Source organism: Heterobasidion irregulare, assembly GCF_000320585.1.
Source record: "Heterobasidion irregulare TC 32-1 unplaced genomic scaffold scaffold_05, whole genome shotgun sequence".
NCBI lineage: Eukaryota > Fungi > Basidiomycota > Agaricomycetes > Russulales > Bondarzewiaceae > Heterobasidion > Heterobasidion irregulare.
The window spans coordinates 2,281,462-2,301,538 of NW_009258201.1; the positions used below are offsets into that span (position 1 = coordinate 2,281,462).

Here is a 20,077-nt window from a genome sequence, read left to right on the forward strand (position 1 = left end):
ACTACGTCGAACTCTCTCAGCCTGAAGATTTGTGTATGCCCTCAGTGCTTCAGCCTACAAGCTCCAAGCTCCAAGGTTTGGCGATTTTTATATGGATTTTAATAACATGCTCTGGTGTCCTATATCTACGTCTTTATCTTCTGACTGCGGCAACAGATCTAGCTCATGAACTTACCTCGTGACAGCTGCTCTCTATTTAAATCCGTCGACGGCAAGCACGGACGAGGCGGATTGGGCGGGCCGTCTCTTCATCGAGGACGAGGATGATGACTGGTCACGCAAGAGTTTCTGACATTCTGCTGGCGGAATAAAAGTGCGGGGATCTGCATGCAAAATCGTGAGGTGATGCATATGCTGCTTGCGATCATCACGGCGCTGCAGAGCGTTTCGTGGCTTCCCGCCGTACATGCGCTGTCTACTCGTTTTCTGACTTGTCAGCTCCAGAAACCTGAGCGTGTTCACCCCTTGATCGGCTGTCCATCTGGGACACTATTTGTTTCAGGGAACGATACTCGGGCCCGATTCCAGGGAGTACAGGAAGCTGTAGCATCGCTGTAAGTGCTTAGCTCGATATTCTCAGGCTTTCTAGTTGACGCCTTAGCGCGGCGCTGGAATGACAGGCCAGAGGAGGGCGATGCTGTGATATTGATCGGGGCTGGAGAATATCACGAAACTGTCAATGTTACGCGCAAAGGCGCGCTCACACTCCTCGTGCGTCTACCTAAAGCTTTACATGTTACCACAGACCATTGTGACGTGGAGCTGAACACATATCTCAATCCCAATACAGGGACAACTTGATGCAAGCACCGCGTTCGGCCGGTCCACGAACGCAACGACGCGTAATTTGGTACATATTTGGGATAACAGGTATATCACCGCAGAGCTCACCGACGACGCACAAACTGCTGTACTTCTTGTTGCGCCGTCGTACAATGCGTCGCTCATCGGCGCAGGGCCGACTGGCGCTCCCGTCCAACCTCTTTTTGGCAACGTCGATTTCAAGGCATATAACATCAACTTTGAGAATCGTGCTGTGAGCGATTGCCGCTTTATTTACCCAAATTGAACTCAATGGCCGACTTCCACTCGTATATGGCGACAGGCCAAATATGCAATTTCTCAGGCGCTGGTCACTGACATCTCTTATGCCAACGCTTCATTCTACGGGTGTACCTTCTCGAGCTATCAAGACACGTGGTACACTGGGCGCAACGCAAGCACGTATGTTGTGGATAGCATTATCTTTGGACAGACGGATTGTGTGTATAATCATCCTTTCATATTAATTTAGGAATAGTATATGATACTGAGAGCCTCGTTTCTCGGTAGATCTCTTTGGTTTTGGAACTGCGTGAGTTTGTATATTGCCCCCTTGTTTGCGATCCCCTTATGCTGACATCATTCCACTGTCTGTGTATGTGCAGATGGTTTCAGAATGTTACATTGGCGAATCGTGCGTGTGGAGGCGGGATCGTCGCTTGGAAGGGGACAAACTTAACAGATGCACCCGGAAATCGGTACGGTGCCTACATTTCAGACTCTCGTATCATCAGGGCGAGTTCTATTTTGATGTTCCCGCGCAGCAGTTACTTATTCCGCATTGTGCTCCCCGCGTGCAGTCTCCAGATGCGAACGCAACGACAGTGACTAATGGCCAATGCTACCTTGGTATGGAATATATCCGTTTCTGTAGTCGAGAGCACCTCGGTAACCCCACTGTTGCCAACTCATAGGACGTCCGTGGAACGATCTTGCAACAACCGTCTACCTCCGGACATTCATGGATCAGAGCATCCGGCCTGCAGGATGGACGCCGTTCAGTAGTGCCCGGTAAGCCTTCCACATTGATATATTCAGCCCTCCGAACATGAATCACAGTCCGGTGATTGCGAACACCACTTATTACGCTGAGTACGAATCAACCGGTACGCCTTCCTTGCGATATTCATGTCAAAAACAATTCATCATCTTTCAAAACGGAATAGGACCTGGAGGCAATACGACCGCACGAATTTCCCTGGAACACATACTTTCTTCGGCTGAAGCTAATGATTTCACGATCAAAGAAGTATTTCTAGGCCAGCCCCGGTGGATTGATTTCGAATACCTATCATGAAGAGTCTCTGGTGCTATCTTCATAATGCATACGTACGTCAACATTTCATGATTAAACGTCTCACTACTCAAGGATACCGTGCGAAAAAAGATGTATATTGAGCGCAGAGCATAAACGTCTATCAATCATGCCATTTTTGGCCGTCATCTCATCAGGGCCCTCAAAGCTTTCTACCGTGCAGCCTCGTCAGCTTATAGCGGACGAATTTCTGCGTCATAGTATGTGCATGAATACCACAAGTTCGTCCAGATACACGGCGTGATTTTCAATCTATGCCCCTATGTCGCCGTTCATCTCCATTATGATCAGGCTGAATAACCTCCTCCGGGCAGATCGGTGAGTACAACAGCGGGAGCAGATGAGCTCTGAAGGTTGCTGTCAGATCCCTCGCAAATCCATGTGGCCATTGGGTGAAGCCCGATCTATTGAGCCGCATGGCGTTCTGGACATCAATGGATACTGTACCACTTACCACGTCCAGGAGGACAGTACACACCAACCTTCCGAGGACAGGCCAGTTTTGCCTAACAGTCCTCATTCTATCAGTAGATGATGGTATGGCATGCATCGAAACCCTTGATAAGGGAGAATCCTGGCGACAGGCAACGTCGAATCCCTATCAGATGACCAGGCCCACAAGGCCTAAAATAGATTCTCAATGGCTATTCTGCGTTCGATGTCACTATACTCGCGCAAGTCCTCATGTCGAAGATCCTACTAGCCCGGTCCGTATGCAATGTCGCGTCGGCGTAGTAACAGTCCTGGCTAAATAGGATAGAGCCTCTTGATCTTGATCAATCCCATCGCATGCTCGGACTCAAAATCGCAATCGAAGGCTTTCTAAAACCTTCGTTCTCAGCCCTTCTCATGAAATGTGTGTGCATCGTTTGCCCAACTTGGAAGTGACACTGACCTCATGTAGGCCTGAAGAGGTTCTTCTGTGGGCGAATCTGCACGATGTCACCGCGGTGTCGGAGGATGCTTGTCCAACATCACTTTAAAAGAGCCTCGTCCTCCCGTGCAACTACCGACAAACACCCTCCTCGTCTGACACACGATGTCACACAGGGATCAACACACAACTCTTGTCCTTGCTACAGTGGCCGCTCTGCTCTTGGCCTTGCTCTCCATCTTAGCTCGCAGAGTGCGCCGTCCCCCTCTTCCCCCTGGTCCCAAGTCTTCTTTTTTTGGCTTCGGGCGATCTTTGATGCCAATTACACCCCCTTGGCGCACTTACGCCGAATGGCGGAATACTTATGGTAGACATGTCTCCCCGCCAGCGCACGCTGTTGCGGCTCACATCTCGCTTCGATTTGTTCTGCAGGGGATCTTGTGTACCAATACACTCCCGGGGAGCCTCTGCTGATAATCAACTCGGCGAAAGTTGCCGACGACTTGCTGGAGAAGCGTGGGGCAATCTATTCCTCAAGACCAATGCGAACGATGATTGCGAAGTTGTGAGTTGCTTCTGTGTCTTCCTCGAGCCATGCCCTCAATAATATGTCAAGAATGGGCTGGGAATGGTCGTTTGCGGCAATGAAATACGGAAGTGACTGGAGAAAGCATCGAGCACTGTTCCAGAAATATTTTCATTCGCGTGCAGCGCCTCGTTATGAACCGATCCAAATCATGGAAGCGCACACACTCCTCCGTAATTTAAGCCACAACCCTAATAATTTCGAGCATTACTTGCAAAGGTATATAGCTCACTCAACACCTTTCCTGTGATTTCTTTCGACAACTTACTGTCAATTCCATTGTAGGAGTGCATCGGCGCTCGCGATGAAGATATCATATGGGCATGACATCACAGAAGAGGATGATCTTTATGTCTCTTTGGCAAAGAAAGGTATGTCCAGCTTGATCAAAGTTGGCGTACACGGGACATACCTCGTAGACTACCTGCCATTTTGTGAGTCCAATCTAATCATGGTCAAATTATACGTTCTGATCGTTGCGATGCTTGTAGTGAGGCATATTCCTAGCTGGTTCCCAGGTGCCGGATTCAAGAGACAAGCCTATGAATGGCGAGCGGATTTGAAAGCAATGCGCGAACAACCATTCGAAATGGTCAAACGGAGAATGGTACCGCTTTGACCGCACTACGCATTTTTGAGATAACTGATAGCGTTCTTCTAGGAAACAGGGACTGCAATTCCATGTGTCACTACACTAGAGCTTGAGAAGTCTCCAGTGAAGGAAATTGATGTTTCGATGATCCAATGCATCGCCGCTATTTTTTACGCAGGTAGGCCTGCATATAACTCTTTCTGAACACTCTCTAACTCTTAGACTGACCTAGCCGGGGCTGATACAGTAAGTGTTCTCTCGACGCAAACTGGATTGAACTGGAGCTTGATACATTTCAGATGGCAGCCGGAGTGTTGTCGTTCTTCCTCGCCATGATGACCCATCCTGACATTCAGCGCAAGGCTCAGGCAGAAATTGACGCTGTCATCGGCACTGACCGCCTTCCTACGTTCAAAGATAGGAGCAACCTTCCATTCGTGAGCTGTCTGCTCTGGGAATGTCTTCGTTGGAGTCCAATTGCTCCGATGGCTGTCCCTCATGCCCCAATTCAGGATGATGTATATGAGGGATATTGGATTCCTAAAGGTACCACGATTCTCCCGAATGTCTGGTCAGTCTTCATTTATCCAGGATCTTTGCATTGTTTCCATCTGAAAATCACGTCGGGTCGCTTCGAAGGGGTATGCTTCACGACGAGGAGAAGTATCCGGATGCATTCAAATTCATGCCTGAACGTTTCGCAGATCCGCAGAAGAATGCTAAATCAAGAATAAACGAACCTCCTCATATTGCCTTCGGATTTGGGCGTCGGTGCGTAGTAGCCCGTGCCGTTTGGTCAGCGCAGAGTGACTGATGTGCGATGCGTAGTGTCTGTCCTGGTCGCTGGGTGGCCTTGGACCACCTCTGGATCACGATGGCATCCATTCTTGCCGTTTTCACCATTGCGAAGCCTAAGGACCCAGAAGGGAACATTGTTGAGCAGGATATCGACGTCACGATTGGTTCTGTCAGGTGCGCTCTGGGATGGTTTACCTGAGATTGAATTGAATCTAATTCAGGTGCCTGCTTCAGTCGTCCGAAACCGTTCAAATGCTCACTCGTCCCTCGCTCAGAGGCAGCCCGCGCACTTATCAGACAAACGGAAGAGCAACAAAGTTTCAATTGAAGTGCCATGTATCCTCATCGACGAACCACGATCTTCTCGCAGGTTTCCTCATTCTCTCCTTGTATCGCAAAGCCTCCAACCATGTAACCCTTTGACAAGTATCAATGGCTTAGGAATCATTTGCTAGCAACTGTAATAGCCATAAGAGTCGTACCATCTTGTACCACGTACCACCATTTGGGGCCCGTTGACGCGTTGACAGTTTGGCAAGAGCTGCTTCAAGCAAGGTTAGCCGATATGAATGCACCCCCCTAGTAAGGTTGCTAAGATATCTCATGAGTAAAATGCTTGTAAACGGCACGAAACGGTATGCGCGCACTATGGACACACAGCAAGCGATCCCGACAGAGGAACACGAATCATATTCGAGGCACTTCTGTCCTTCTGATTGAGTATTCAGACGGTAGCACGTCTGTGGGAGGCCGAGGGCGGTCCTTGTTTTTGCTGACATTGTCATTGGTCGACCTATCTTGTTGACGAAAGATACCGAGGGGGCTTTTAATTTTGACGGCGAGTGATTTCGACGACACATGCAGTACAGGCTGGATTCATTTCACGAGTGATCTTGTAAAACAATGGGTATGTCGATTCATACGATGGCCGCTGTGGTTCCGGCGATAATTTTGGCAATGACTTGTCTTTGTCATCTTCATTGAACGTTGAACGATGTTTGGTGAAGTGTGGTGGGGTTTGGTGCCATTGCGGCCGAGGCTGCAAGTCACATGATTGCCGGGTCGATGACCAGCATCATCAACTTCCGTCTCAATGATTCTATGGGTAATCTCAGCAGACTATGACTTGATGGCGGCCTCAACATCGATGTTGATTAACCCATATGAGACCTCAGCGCTTCAGCATCAATGTCGATTGACACATGTCCACACAGAATTTCGAGGGTATGTCTGATGTGTTTCCTTGCATGTCTTATACTATCGCCAATCTTTTGCTATCACTAGAACACTACGAAGAACGAGAGACACTTTAAGGATTCACCGCACATCTGACAGGAATCATGCCATTCTTACGCGTTGCAAATTTTGAACGCCATAGTTTTCACGATTTGGACTTGAACTGGCATTTGATAATGACAGCACAGGAACACGGTGAATGCGGAGATATACTGTGTTTGCGCCCGAAACCATTCACAGCAGGTCAGGAGCTCGAGCCGACGGGTTAGCTGTGGGCGGCACAACGCAGTCTCACGAGACAGATTCTGGCCCATAGAACCCTATAGCTGCCGTTATCTTCCCTTTTGCCTTATGTTGATCATGCCGAGGACTCCGCCTTCCGAAAAAGGGCCTCTCAGGCGTGGAGGTAGTCTCCAGAGAAGGTAGTCGCCAGCATTCAGAAGGAGGTTGCTAATTTCTGACAATAGGCATATGTCCGTTCGTGCTGATGCCTGTTTGTCTTCAGGTTCCTTACACTCCTTACGGACAGTCGAGACTACCATGACTGTGTACCAACGGACAAGTATGAGAAATCAATCCATGACGTGGTTTTCTAAATTGAGGACACTCACAAGTCGCCTCGTGGCGTGTGCATCTAAATGTATGTAAATCAGCAAGTATGACAGCATCCAAACCGGACTTCTCAGACTCTGTGTGTTATACAATCCCGCCATCATGGACATGCGCTCAACTGACCTCTGCAGCTTCCTCGAAGCCGGACTTTTGTCGTTTTCTCACCAAAGTCGTGATCATTAGTTGCCTATCCTGGCCATGGCGGTGTTCTCATACCTCCCTGGAGAAAGTCATAGGATGGAGAATCTTTGTGAACCCCGTGCACGATCGGGGAATACAAGTCGAGGAGGCTTATAAAAGCTCCACTATGTGGACTCTCTTCTTCCAGTATTTCCCTATCACCATCTGCAGAAAGCATGTTAAATGGGGACTTGGAACCTGGACTCGCCGTTGTTGCGACATCAGTTGCTCTATTTCTGGCCTTTCTTGGCATTTTGACTCGCCGGTCTAGCAGGCCCCCTACTCCGCCTGGTCCCAAATCTTCATGGTTCGGCCTAGGTCGGCCTGATATTCCTAGAATATCTCCATGGCGTACTTACATGGAATGGGGGAATATTTACGGTCAGGAGTCACGCTCATCTCAAAACACATTCACTTGACATCGATCCTTCTTCAATTTCAGGCGATATGATATTCTATCGCGCTTATGGAGGTCCCATTCTCATTATCAACTCGGCCAAAATTGCAGACGATCTTCTCGATAAGCGCGGCGCTATATATTCTTCAAGGCCAGTTCGAACCATGACGAGAGAATTGTAAACCCCCTGTCCCTTCCGTGGTTCATTATCTGACTTGATTTTAGGATGGGTTGGAGGTGGTCCCTCGCTGGGATGAGATATGGTAATACTTGGAGGCGATACCGAGGCCTCTTCCAAAAGCATTTCCACTCCCGCGCTACGCCTCATTATGAGCCGATTGAAGTGAAGGGAGTTCAGACCCTTCTCCGCAACTTGCATCGTGCGCCGAATGAATTTGAGCACCACCTGCGCCGGTGAAGTACTATCACCTTAATCATTATATCACCAAGCTCATGAATTCGATTTTTTTTGTAGGAATGCCGCAGCCCTCGTCATGAAAATTTCATACGGTCACGATGTCGCAGAAGATGGCGATGCGTATGTTACTTTGGCCGAGAAAGCCATGTGGTCCTTAACCCACGCTGGCATATACGGGACTTACTTGGTTGACTATCTACCGATTCGTGCGTCTGACATTTGACTTGCCTGTGTTACCTTCATCCTGAACTTTGTGACATAGTAAAACATGTCCCCACCTGGCTCCCAGGTGCTGGATTCAAAAGGAAAGCTTTTGAATGGCGTAAATTGTCACTAGCGATGCTTGAACGGCCCTTTGAGATGGTCAAACAAAGGATGGCAAGCACTTCGGTTTTGGCAGATTGTATAGCTCTCATAGAGATCATGCTTACAGGAGTCCGGGACCGCGGTCCCATGTGTTGCAGTGACAGAGCTCGAGCGATCCTCCAATTCGGTGATAAAAACAGACGTCAAAATGATTCAAGGCATAGCCGCGATCTCCTATGCAGGTACGAGTACAGTGACATGCCTATACTGGCTCATCCGAGGAACCCGCTGACCTGCGTACATCCTCAGCCGGCGCTGACACCGTAAGCTCTGATGTTGTAATCATGCTGAGCTACATTATATCTGATGGTCGACTCAGACGGTCGCCGCTATCCTGACGTTCCTCCTTGCTATGACGCTCAACCCGGACATCCAATACACGGCTCAGGCAGAAATAGACCGTGTTGTCGGTACTGATCGCCTTCCAACTTTCGACGATCGAGACCAACTGCCATTTGTGACTCGTATCATGTGGGAAGCCCTGCGTTGGAACCCGGTCACTCCTCTATCTGTGCCTCATGCGACAGTGCAGGATGACATCTACCAGGGTTACCTGATTCCGAAGGGGACTACCATCCAGCCCAATGTTTGGTGAGCCTTATCTTGACCTGTTTCCGTCGAATTTTGTCGGCAGTGGTGGCTAATTCAGTAATTGCGGTTTTCTCAGGGCCATGTTCCACGACGAAAGCAAGTATCCAGATAGTTTTCGATTCGAACCAAATCGGTACGAAGACTTGAAAAAGAATGCTGAACTCGGTATCAATGAGCTGCCCATGATTGGCTTTGGCTTTGGACGTCGGTATGTTTATCACCTCATCATTGCATTATGACAGCAGGAGACTGACAGGCTCTTGGTAGCGTCTGTCCTGGCCGTTGGCTTGCCTTGGATAATGTATGGATCACAATCGCGTCCATCTTGGCTGTCTACAACGTTGTCAAAGTCAAGGATGACAACGGAAGGGAGATTGAGCCAGCAATGGAGTTTACGACTGAATCAGTGAGGCAAGTGGCCCCAGGCGACCTCTTGAGATCTTCGCTTACTTTCATGCACATCGCAGTCGACCGGAGCCATTCAAATGCTCGTTCGCTGCGCGTTCGGACGCAGCTCTCGCTCTCATCAAGCAAACAATCGACGATTAGAAATATCTTGAAGGGCTGTTACACTTCGAAACTTTGTCCCTAGGCTTGAGTCTGTACTAACTTGCTGTCAGCTTTGAGAACTTGAAACGTACCACTGTATACTATGCAAATTTGCATTGTTGCTTTCGAGCTTAGGAAAACGAAGATCCTTGATATTCTGGGACACGCTATACCAGACGATGACGACATTGAAAATCATAACTTAGTAAGACGAAGCTTCCCGCCCTCGACGAGGCCAACCTGAGTGTTCATATTTTCCGCGCACGGAATGGTCTTCACCGCCCTGCTTTTCCGTTTGGCCTTGCTGTAGGCAGCGTTAGACGCGTCCACGCAACCATGTTGGACACCATCTGTACTGTTTTGTTTGACATTTTTTTCTAGAGACGAAACCGATGGCAAGCACTGTAGACGGAGCTTAGGCCGACGATCATCAATACCAGGAGCCAAGGTCGATATCCCAGAATCTATCAGAGTCAAACTAGAAACCTGGAATCTCAGGTGGTTGATCATCCCTCCGTTGCTGGACCTCCTCAATTTTCGATAGGTACAATTTCTCCGACTTCTCCCCTCGGTTCTATTTCTGTACTTTTTGCGTATGATCAGAGCATATTAATGAGCCTTTGAGGCGCGGAGACTGCCGCCAGCTTGCATGGAGGAAGAAGGAATAGATGCACTCCGGGTGACATAGACTGGCTTACATGGAAGTCTCCTTTATAGTCTGCGAAGACAGACGTGGGTTACTGTAGGCCTTGTATGTTCAAGTTTTCATAAGCGAGTTGTAGGCTGACTGAGACATTACACAGGATGACAGCCCAGTAGAAGACGCGGGAGCGATTCTGTCTCAAATCGTCTAGCTATCTATCAGCAAAAATGTTCACATGCTGAAGAGCTGAGACCTTCGATGGCAGCAGTGCCAGCATCGCGAATAAGACGTTGACAACAAATCTTCTCGATTTTCAAGCAATTACTAACTCCTTCTCTTGGATGCGGTGTACGCTCATCGCCTGCTCAAAGCTTTCTCAGCATGGCCACCTTGTGATGCTTCCACAAAGAACATCCTTGCAAACCTCCCATGCAATACCAGGACATGAAGGAACCTATAAAGACCCTTCTGGCCGAAGGATTCATCCTTTCAGCAGCTCCTTATTGCCTGTGCTCAAGTGCACCATGCCAAACTCGGCCCTAGAACTTGGACTCCTCACTGCTGCAACCGTAGCTGCTCTGTTTCTGGCCGTTCTCGGTCTTGTGGGTCGAAAGTGGCGAAGGCTCGGTAGGCCTCCTACACCTCCCGGCCCTAAACCGTCATGGTTTGGTTTGGGCTCGCCTGATATCCCTGAGCTATCCCCTTGGCATAGGTTCACGCAATGGGGAAAAATATATGGTAGACTTCATTCTTGTCTAGATACTTTTGCCTGACGTTTCGTCCCTCTCTCAATATCAGGCGACTTGATCTTCTATCGCGCTTATGGGGATCCGGTCCTCGTCATCAACTCAGCCAAGATTGCGGATGATCTCCTTGACAAACGTAGCGCTATATATTCTTCAAGGCCTATCCAAGCGATGACAATGGATCTGTAAGTTTCAAAATAGTTCAAAGCCACTATTTCTAAACTCTGTCAAGGATGGGCTGGGATTGGTCATTTGTTGGAATGAAATACGGAGATACTTGGAGAAGATATCGTGGTCTTTTTCAGAAACATTTCCATTCACGCGTCACACAAAAGTACGAGCCGATTTCAGCCAAGGGAGTACAGACTCTGCTTCGCCACCTGAATCATACACCAAATGATTTCGAACAGCATCTTCGCAGGTGCAGTGTCCGCAAATAGATTTGATTGCCTTTTAGCTAATCACCATTTCATCTTGTAGAAATGCGGCAGCGCTCGTGATGAAGATCTCATATGGTCACGACATCGCCGAGAATGGCGATATCTATGTCACTTTGTCTGAGAACGCATCACTCACTTTGAATCACGCGAGTATATACGGGACTTACGTGGTCGACTATCTGCCAATTCGTAAGTGAAGGCTGCCTGAGATCTCGTGCTAAGTTCATTGGGCCTGCTCATACAGTGAAGTATGTTCCAACCTGGTTCCCTGGTGCCGGATTTAAGAGAAAGGCTTATGAGTGGCGCAAGTTGTCCCAAGCGATGCTCGAACGGCCTTTTGATATGGTCAAAGAAAGAGCGGTAAGAGCGATTGATTTTTTGCAGAGGGAGTAGCAATCTCAGACGTTACCATGTTACAGAAGTCTGGGACCGCCGTGCCATGTGTTACTACGACGGAGCTTGAGAAGTCTTACAATTCAGGCAATGAGGCCGACGCCAAAATGATTCAAGGTGTAGCTGCCGTATCTTATTTAGGTGAAGTGACGCTCTTGGGTCACTTCTGTATTAAACTGCGCTAACCGACCTTTGTTTACATTCCAGCGGGTGCCGACACAGTAGGCCCCTTGCAATTATAGCATAGTTGTATTATCTAATAGTCAGTCAGACAGTAGCCGCGACTTTAACTTTCCTCCTGGCTGTGACGCTGGACCCGGACATCCAACGCAAGGCTCAGGCAGAGATAGACCAAGTTGTCGGCACTGATCGCCTACCGACGATCAATGATCGAGACAAGCTCCCGTTTGTGAGCTGCATCGTGTGGGAAGCCCTACGCTGGAACCCAGTCACACCCTTGTCTGTCTCTCATGCTACCATACAAGACGATATCTATGAAGGATACTGGATTCCGAAGGGTACCACAATCCAACCGAATGTCTGGTAAACTTCACGTTGACGCGACTGAGCGTGATTCGCCAACTGATCGAGTCCTGGACTGTCTACTAGGGCCATGCTCCATGACGAACGGAAGTATCCGGACAGTCTCAAGTTCAAGCCAGAGCGATTCGAAGATATGAAGAAGAATGCTGAGCTGGGGATCAATGATCTGCCTCTCATTGGCTTTGGCTTTGGACGTCGGTATGTGTTCCCTGCCACAATGAAGGATCGAGACTGATGCTCTTCATAGCGTCTGCCCTGGACGCTGGCTCGCGTTGAACAATTTATGGCTTACGATCGCGTCCATTTTGACCGTTTACGATGTTGTCAAAGCCAAGGATCAGCACGGCAACGTGATAGAGCCAGCCATGGAATTCACAACTGCCACTGTGAGGTACGTAAAGATAGACATTCTTTGAACAAGATCGTTGCTGAGCATCCTCACTCCCACCTCTTTAGTCGGCCGAAGCCATTCAAATGCATGTTTATTCCGCGCTCGGAAGAAGCTCTTGCTCTCATCAAGCAAACAGAGGTTGAGCACACTTTTTCTTGAGGTCTTTTGCCTTTGGAAGACTGGTCTACGCTGATTTGAGACGATGTGCCATTTATGCAAGATTCAAATAACGACGTTGGCAGTTGCTTGCAAATATATGCGAATCTACCTCATACAGCCTGTGGACGAGTGATGAGTTGTGGACTCGAGCACTTTCATGGAATCGTTTGGCAGCAACTTCGACGACATTCTCGGGCCTCAAACTGAGAATGCAAGAGCGAGATGAAGTTCGCGTAGAGTGCTATAGAATATTAATGTTAGTCGACAGTCAGTCAACGCGCTGTAGACGTGCACACAGCGTCGCAGACAGATCCGTGATTGCGTTCTTTGACCTAGAGTGAGGACAAAAATGAGGAAGCGAGTGAGGCAAAATCTGGTGAACGGGGTCGTAGCCCCTAATCCATCAGACACGTTTCAAAGGTGAGGTATCGAAAGCAGAGACGAGTTCGGTATGAACCGAACGCACATGTAAAGTAAAGTAAAGGCTGTAAACCTGCAATGACGTGAAGTCGACTACGAGAACCAACCCTTGTTTTGTGATCCTCTTCATCGCTCATCTCCCTGTTGCTTTTTCTTCATGTGGCCGCTTCATAAAAATCGGCCACTGGATGACGTTCAGATCAAGGTTCATGAAGCAGATAAGACTTCCGGCGTCAAGTGTACAGCGGGTGCGATGACATACACGGACGCGACGGGAGCAGCCTGGCGATGTGGTAGACGGGATATGATGGTCGTTGCTAAGTCTGCAGTCGGCGGTGTGTTCTCTATTGATTTAAACCCGTGATGCGGAGATGATGCTGAAGGATTTACGGGAGCTGGAAGATACGGCGAGGAAAGAGCCGATTGCAAGATTTTCAAGGCTCTATTAGACAGAAGCGACAATGTGCGTGCTTGGCCGGGCCAATAGGGCCGGCCGGACTCCTCACTGCGCCACCATCCCGCTTTTAATGAGCGCGTCCACCATGCTCTTCTTGAACTATGGCTGTATCTTTACAACATATGCTACGTTCAAACTCAAACAATCGTGGCTTCTCTAACACTGCACCAGTCCACATCAACGCTCGGGAATCTAGGCTATTCGAGATCAAATCAGACTTTGAGCTGTGTTACAGGTGAGCCGCAAGTCCCGAACTGGCTCGCCACTCGAAGCAAGATATATATTGTGCATGTCTCCACCGATTCATATTCAACCTATCAGATTTGGCACGACTGACGACTTGAAGCTGCAAACTAAACAGTTTCCCCTTCCTCTGGCAGTCATGAGAGTTACTTGCCAGTGTCCCTGATGTTTGAGACAGCAACGTTCAGCGTTCATCAACGTTCAACGTTCATCAACGTCCTCCGTAACAAGTCTTAGACATGGCAGCATCTAGAAAGGTGAATGTTTTTCAAGTGATAGGATGCGCATGGCTTTTGGTGCAGAATGCTTCGTCCATGCATCCGTTGGGCGTCGTAGGGTCTAGTCACACATCGTAAGGATAAGCTCAGATGACCTTGATGATGCCACTACTTACTTTCTGTCATTCTCAGTCACACCACAACAAATCATCACCTATCCTAGATTGACGGGCGGCTTTTAGTAGACTCCGCGCAAAACGGAGAAGTCTGAATGTAGTATAAATGCTCTGCACAAGCGCTATGTTCTATGACTCCTCGCTATCATTGACTGGTTGCGATATGTCGCAAAGAGACTTGGACTATGTACTCGCCGCCGCGACAGTAGTTGCTTTGTTTTTGGCCTTTCTTGGAATCTCAGCTCGCAGGCCTTCTACGCCGCCTGGTCCTAAATCTTCATGGTTTGGATTGGGTCGTCCCAATATCCCCAGGATAACTGACTGGCGCACTTACGGCGAATGGGGGGATGTTTATGGTAAGCGTTACTGTCCTATGATTTGAATGTTGTTGCTTGATATGATACACGCCTTCGAATCCAGGCGACATGATCTTCTATCGCATTTATGGCAACCCTGTTCTCATCATCAACTCGGCAAAGATTGCAGATGATCTTCTCGACAAGTGCGGTGCCATCTATTCTTCCAGACCGGCACGAACAATGACAAGGGATCTGTGAGTTCACTTTTGCATTATTTGAGGCTGCATTTTTCCAATATATATCTAGGATGGGTTGGAGTTGGTCTTTGGTTGGAATGGAATATGGACCTACTTGGCGAAAATACCGGGGTCTTTTTGAAAAACATTTCCGCTCACGGGTGGCACCCGTTTATGAACCGATCGAAGTGAAGGGAGTTCGGACTCTTCTTCGAAATTTCAATCGCTCACCGGAGGATTTTGAGAAACACTTGCACAGGTACGGTTTCAGTTGATCGACAAGTGATCTTTATTCATTGAATAATCAAGATTCTTTGTTGTAGGAGTGCCGCAGCGCTTGTCATGAATATCTCATACGGTCACGATGTTACAGAAGATGATGATGTCTATGTCACCTTGGTTGAGAAAGGTATGAGAACATTGGGCTACGCGGGCGTATACGGGACGTACGTAGTCGACTATCTACCATTTTGTGAGTCTTCTCCCTATCTTTCCTTCGAAAACATATATGTCATAATCGGAAAACGCAGTGAAACATATCCCCACTTGGTTCCCGGGGGCAGAATTCAAAAGGAAAGCTTATGAATGGCGCAAGTTGTCGCAAGCGATGCTTGAGGAGCCTTTCGAAATGGTCAAACAGAAAATAGTAAATTTACCATGTGTTCCCTATCTATATGAGAGTATATTCATGTCCGATACCACACACAGGAATCCGGCGCTGCAACGCCGTGCATTGTCACAAGAGAGCTTGAAAACTCCGTTCACTCAGGGACGGAAACGGATGTCAGAATGATTCAAAGTGTGGCCGCTGTCTCGTATTCAGGTGCAGTTCCTTTCTACTAGTCTGCTCTCGAAGCGCCCTTTGATCAATCTCCGTGTATACTACCTAGCTGGTGCCGATACGGTAAATTTTCTCGTTAGACTGAGCTACGCTATGTCTGATCACTCTCTAGACAATGGCTGCTACTATGACTTTCCTCCTGGCCATGGTGCTTCATCCAAATATCCAGCGGAAGGCTCAGGGAGAGATAGACCGTGTTGTTGGCACTGACCGCCTCCCTTCGCTGGATGATCGAGACAAAATGCCCTTTATAGCGCATGTCATATGGGAGAGCCTACGATGGAATCCAGTTGCTCCCTTGGCTCTATCACATGCCACGGTGCAGGATGATATCTACGAGGGTTACTGGATTCCAAAGGGAACAACGATCCAGCCAAATGTTTGGTGAATTTAACATTGTCCCACTCGTGACGGACTACAGCAGCAGCTAATTGAACAACTGGGCTCACCTCGGGGTTCAGGGGTATGCTTCATGACGAACGCAGGTATCCTGACAGTTCAAAATTCAAGCCAGAACGGTTTGAAGACCCGAAAAGGAACACGGACCTTGGAATCAACGAACTACCCCTTATTGCTTTTGGCTTCGGACGTCGGTATGTATTCGGCCCTTGCTACTCTGCGCGAGAGTATAGCTGATTAAGAAAACTCCGCGCAGTATCTGCCCTGGCCGCTGGGTCGCCTTGGACAATCTGTGGATCACAATCGCGTCGATTTTGGCAGTGTACAATATTGCCAAAGCCAAGGATCAGCATGGGAACGTGATAGAGCCAATCGCGGAGTTTACGACTAGTTTAGTGAGGTGCGTGAGCGCATGTCCTTCAGCCAAAACCTCCACTTTCAATTGACGTCTGTACGGACACCGGTGCAGTCGGCCGAAGCCGTTCAAATGCGTGTTTATTCCGCGCTCTGAGCGAGCGCTTGCTCTCATAGAGCAAACAGAGGATGAGCACCAGGACTAGGCTGCGAAACTTCGCTCGTACGCTTGGTTACGCGTATCCGTATAATCACATTCTTGTCCGTCGCCGTCTTTGTTATATATACTAACAAGCTGGCTGATTTGAGTCGATGATGTCGTTTTGAGTTCAGTTGCCTTTGATGTGCTGTCGTTTGAATGGTCTCCCCGACTTTGCTGCTGTTCCGTCTACTCTCACCTTTGCTGAGGATCTTTAGCGACAATCTTCGCACAATTGCGAAGGCAACGATGAAGAGTGCTCATCATGATCGAGAAGGGCGGTGGGAAAACTCGAGAAATGTAGTCGCATGCTAGAAGGTGACAGTATGATATGAAATCCTGGTAAACTTTGCAGCAATTCCTAGTTTTTTGTCGACAAGCTTTCTTGAGTCGGCGTGAGCACGGGCCACGGGCTCATCAAAAGTCTGGGGTAGCCTCGGCATTGGCCGAGCCCTCTGCTCTTCAGCCCCTGGGTTTTGTGTTGCGCATCCAACCCACTCCTCGCTCGCGCATCGTCCAAGTCTATTCCACGGCTAATGGGAGATGAACACAGTCTGGTTTCCAATCCCCGTATCGCTTTTCCTCCGCAGAGTCGTCAACGTCATCTCGACGCTCGGCATCACACATCACTACCTGCACACCCGACCGGAGGTTGACCAGCTCGAGGGTCCCGACGCGCGCAATGGTGGTAACAGTAATATAGGAGACCGAAGAGTGTCATCGTGCTGGCGACCATTGGACGGGATCAGGTCGTTCGAGTGGCCTGGGTGGTTTAATGAGGAGGCGAAATTGACAGGATTGGGATCGAGGGGAACGCGTACGGTGATGTCAGGGGACTTGTGGAGGGACAGGATCAGCGAACGAGTTGTTCAAAGTGCGTCTTCCCAGCCGCTGGTCAAGCACGATGACTTACATGTCGTTTTAGCGAGCAGTATCTCTATTTCGTGGCCCCGCTGGCGCTGGCCTACCGCAGCCCGTCTCACCACCCTCTTCAGTGAGCAGACGGAACAAAACTCACGAGACTCAGAGAGCTCCAGCAAGATCGAATATCAGTCGCATCCCAGAAAGACTCCGTCGCCGAAACCCCGCCGCCGCCCACCCCCGCGCGACAATTCCGTAGACCCGGAGACGTTGGACACTATTCACCGCCTGATCGTCAGTCCTGTCCTGTATGACCCTGTCCGCACCCCGCGCTATCCGATCGTATTGTGTCACGGTGCGCAGCCCCTCTTTCCTTCTATAGCGTGTCTCAGAGTAGGTGGTGACCATCACAAAATGTCAATGTAGGTCTGTACGGTTTCGACGTGCGCGGACCGTCGGCGTTTCCTGGTCTGCGAATGAACTATTGGTCGAGTATCTTGCATATCCTCCGCAAGATCATTGGCGCTGAGGTGATTGTGACTGCGGTCCCAGGGTGAGCATGTTCAATCTCAACGGTGGCTGCACTGGCGACTCAGGAGTCTTTGTTCATAGAACGGGTTCTATCGCGTCGCGTTCCGAGAATTTGGATCGTTTTCTTCAGCAGAAGGCTCCAGGACGCGGGCTAAATTTTATGGCCCACTCTATGGGAGGTCTCGATTGTCGGCATCTGATATCTCATATCAAACCAACAGAATACACGCCGCTCTCTCTGACAACTATCGCAACACCCCATCGCGGGAGCGTGTTCATGGACTGGTGCACGGTTTGTGACGCGCTCTGTGTGCCCTGTTTGCGTTACTGACCTACCTTTCTTTAAAGGAGTATCTAGGGCTGGGCAGGACGCAAGCAGAGAAGGAGCTAGTCTCGTTAGCGACCAAGTCTGCAGCCGCTTCGCTCGCAAGACGCGCCTCTGACCCCTCAATGGTCTCTGCGCCCGGCGTCTCCGACCCCAAATCCAAGCAGTCCTCTTCATCGCTCTCAATGTCCTCTCTTTCATCTCTACCCTCCTCGTTCACCACGCTCCTCCTATCAATGTTCGACTCGCCCGCGTACGCGAACCTCACGACGACATATTTGAACACGATCTTCAACCCGTCCACGCCGGACGACCCGCGCGTCAAGTATTTTAGCATCGCGGGTCGGCAAGACAACATGAATGTCTGGCACCCGCTTTGGCTACCGAAAGTCATCCTGGATGGCGCAGAGGAGAAAGATCGGACACGTCTGCAACGTGAGGCGCGCGCGTCTGGCGTGCTTGGCGACGACGCATCTCCGGCACTGTGGGATCAGGAAGATCTGTGGGGCCATGACGGGTTGGTATCGGTGCAGAGCGCGCGGTGGGGCGAATTTTTGGGCACGATGGAGGGGTGCGATCATTGGCAATTGCGGGGGGCGAGCGGGATTGAGCTTGGGATGGGGATGGGAGCTGGGGCGCCGTCAACATCGCCATCGTCGGGGCATGGTGGTGAGAGCTGGGGGCTCGGGGACTGGGGCCGGTTCGTAAGGGCGTGGACTCGGGCGAACAAAACACAGAAGGCGAAGGAGGAGCGAAAGGAAGGTACGGGCGGTCTGCTGCGGGAGAGTGGGTGGGAGAAGCGGGAGCAACAGAAAGAAAAGCGCGAGGCGGAAGAGGATCGGATTTTGAAGTCTTCGACGGATAGGTTGTCGGTCGTGTTCGATTGGCTGGCGAATCAGGTCCCGACGGATTCGATCCCTTCGCTTGGTCTCAGGAGCAACGGCGGCGGCGGCAGCAGCAGTGCGGCGGTGCAGGAGAAGGATGGGGGGAAGGATGTGAAGAAGAAGAGCGAGAGGAGGAGCGATTTGGAGTCGGATGCAGATTTAGAGAGGTTTTATGTTGCGTTGACGAGGAAGTTGTATGACGAGGGGTTGTGAGCTATGGGCCTCACAGCGTACTACGCGCGCGTTTCTCGGTCGCTCAGAGCGGCTTGTGTCACAAACACTATCCCGCGTCGCAGAGCCCAGATACACTCTTGTCCGATCGCTGTCTGGAGCTGCACAGGTGGGCGTTTTTTTGCCACGACGGACTAGATTTCTTGACGTTGTAAACTACAATGGGATATATAGTGTTCGTGGTCGATAGTTATATTCAACAGTGTGCGTTATTTGAAACTGAGCAGTCAGCCCAGCCCGTCGAAAACCAAATCAAGCTGACTGAGTTGTGGAAGCGCGTGGGCGATACCACCGTTTTTCCCGACGCCCTTCGTGCAGGATACACCCCACGGCACCTGTCCCGATATTCCCGAGTTGCTCGATGTCGGGGTTGCTGCCCGCCTGGAACTTTTCCACGTAAACTGCATTCAAACACCTAAAAAGACTAAATTGCAACATAATGATGACATTGGGCAGAGCATCCGTCCTTGCCTGGACTTTCTCTACAGGATCTTGATGAAAGCCCTCGCATATTCGGGGATAGCCGCGGCCAGTTGCTAATAACGGAGCGGTGGCGTCGACGCGTTCGACCGCTGTTGTGATCTCTGGCACGGGAGCAAATCCAAACGCTCACTGCTCAGTGCTCTTGCTCCCCGCCGTCATCTACGCTCGCATTTCGCGTGCGCTGCAACCCCATAGCTGACACAGCGACAGCGTACTGACGACGTTCTTTCTTTCCTTCTCTTTCTTTCTTTTGATCCGTTTCCTGTCGG

The 20,077-nt window shown here is 49.7% G+C and overlaps 5 protein-coding genes across 5 annotated transcripts; all 5 read left to right on the top strand.

Moving 5' to 3' along the window:
- Window positions 1-351: 351 nt before the first annotated feature.
- Window positions 352-2,119, top strand: HETIRDRAFT_122893 (carbohydrate esterase family 8 protein; the record flags this gene model as incomplete). The annotated part of the gene is made up of 10 exons (XM_009548381.1): window positions 352-554; window positions 621-711; window positions 791-1,036; window positions 1,106-1,262; window positions 1,333-1,354; window positions 1,428-1,561; window positions 1,630-1,671; window positions 1,737-1,833; window positions 1,882-1,928; window positions 1,989-2,119. 10 exons carry the CDS (start codon window positions 352-354, stop codon window positions 2,117-2,119), a joined length of 1,170 nt encoding a protein of 389 aa, XP_009546676.1.
- Window positions 2,120-3,442: 1,323 nt separating this feature from the next.
- Window positions 3,443-5,315, top strand: cpm109 (cytochrome P450 monooxygenase 109; the record flags this gene model as incomplete). Its single annotated transcript, XM_009547524.1, has 10 exons — window positions 3,443-3,573; window positions 3,628-3,816; window positions 3,883-4,031; window positions 4,089-4,204; window positions 4,259-4,367; window positions 4,422-4,435; window positions 4,489-4,760; window positions 4,829-4,960; window positions 5,018-5,161; window positions 5,222-5,315. Coding segments are annotated over 10 exons (1,350 nt in total), but the record flags the coding sequence as incomplete, so codon positions are not given.
- A 1,876-nt stretch (window positions 5,316-7,191) lies between these two features.
- Window positions 7,192-9,336, top strand: HETIRDRAFT_317779 (uncharacterized protein; the record flags this gene model as incomplete). The annotated part of the gene is made up of 11 exons (XM_009548382.1): window positions 7,192-7,396; window positions 7,458-7,590; window positions 7,638-7,826; window positions 7,888-8,036; window positions 8,093-8,220; window positions 8,267-8,389; window positions 8,418-8,471; window positions 8,516-8,787; window positions 8,864-8,995; window positions 9,055-9,193; window positions 9,226-9,336. The coding sequence occupies 11 exons, from the start codon at window positions 7,192-7,194 to the stop codon at window positions 9,334-9,336; spliced, it is 1,635 nt and encodes a 544-aa protein (XP_009546677.1).
- Window positions 9,337-10,503: 1,167 nt separating this feature from the next.
- cpm108 (cytochrome P450 monooxygenase 108) lies at window positions 10,504-16,500 on the top strand (the record flags this gene model as incomplete). Its single annotated transcript, XM_009547523.1, has 10 exons — window positions 10,504-10,717; window positions 10,778-10,910; window positions 10,958-11,146; window positions 15,024-15,172; window positions 15,231-15,346; window positions 15,409-15,528; window positions 15,654-15,925; window positions 16,003-16,134; window positions 16,197-16,340; window positions 16,410-16,500. The coding sequence occupies 10 exons, from the start codon at window positions 10,504-10,506 to the stop codon at window positions 16,498-16,500; spliced, it is 1,560 nt and encodes a 519-aa protein (XP_009545818.1).
- Window positions 16,501-17,024: 524 nt separating this feature from the next.
- HETIRDRAFT_61357 (lipase) lies at window positions 17,025-19,307 on the top strand (the record flags this gene model as incomplete). Its single annotated transcript, XM_009547578.1, has 6 exons — window positions 17,025-17,367; window positions 17,419-17,709; window positions 17,781-17,907; window positions 17,967-18,177; window positions 18,234-18,338; window positions 18,375-19,307. Exons 1-6 carry the CDS (start codon window positions 17,037-17,039, stop codon window positions 19,305-19,307), a joined length of 1,998 nt encoding a protein of 665 aa, XP_009545873.1. The 5' UTR covers window positions 17,025-17,036.
- Between the last annotated feature and the right edge of the window lie 770 nt (window positions 19,308-20,077).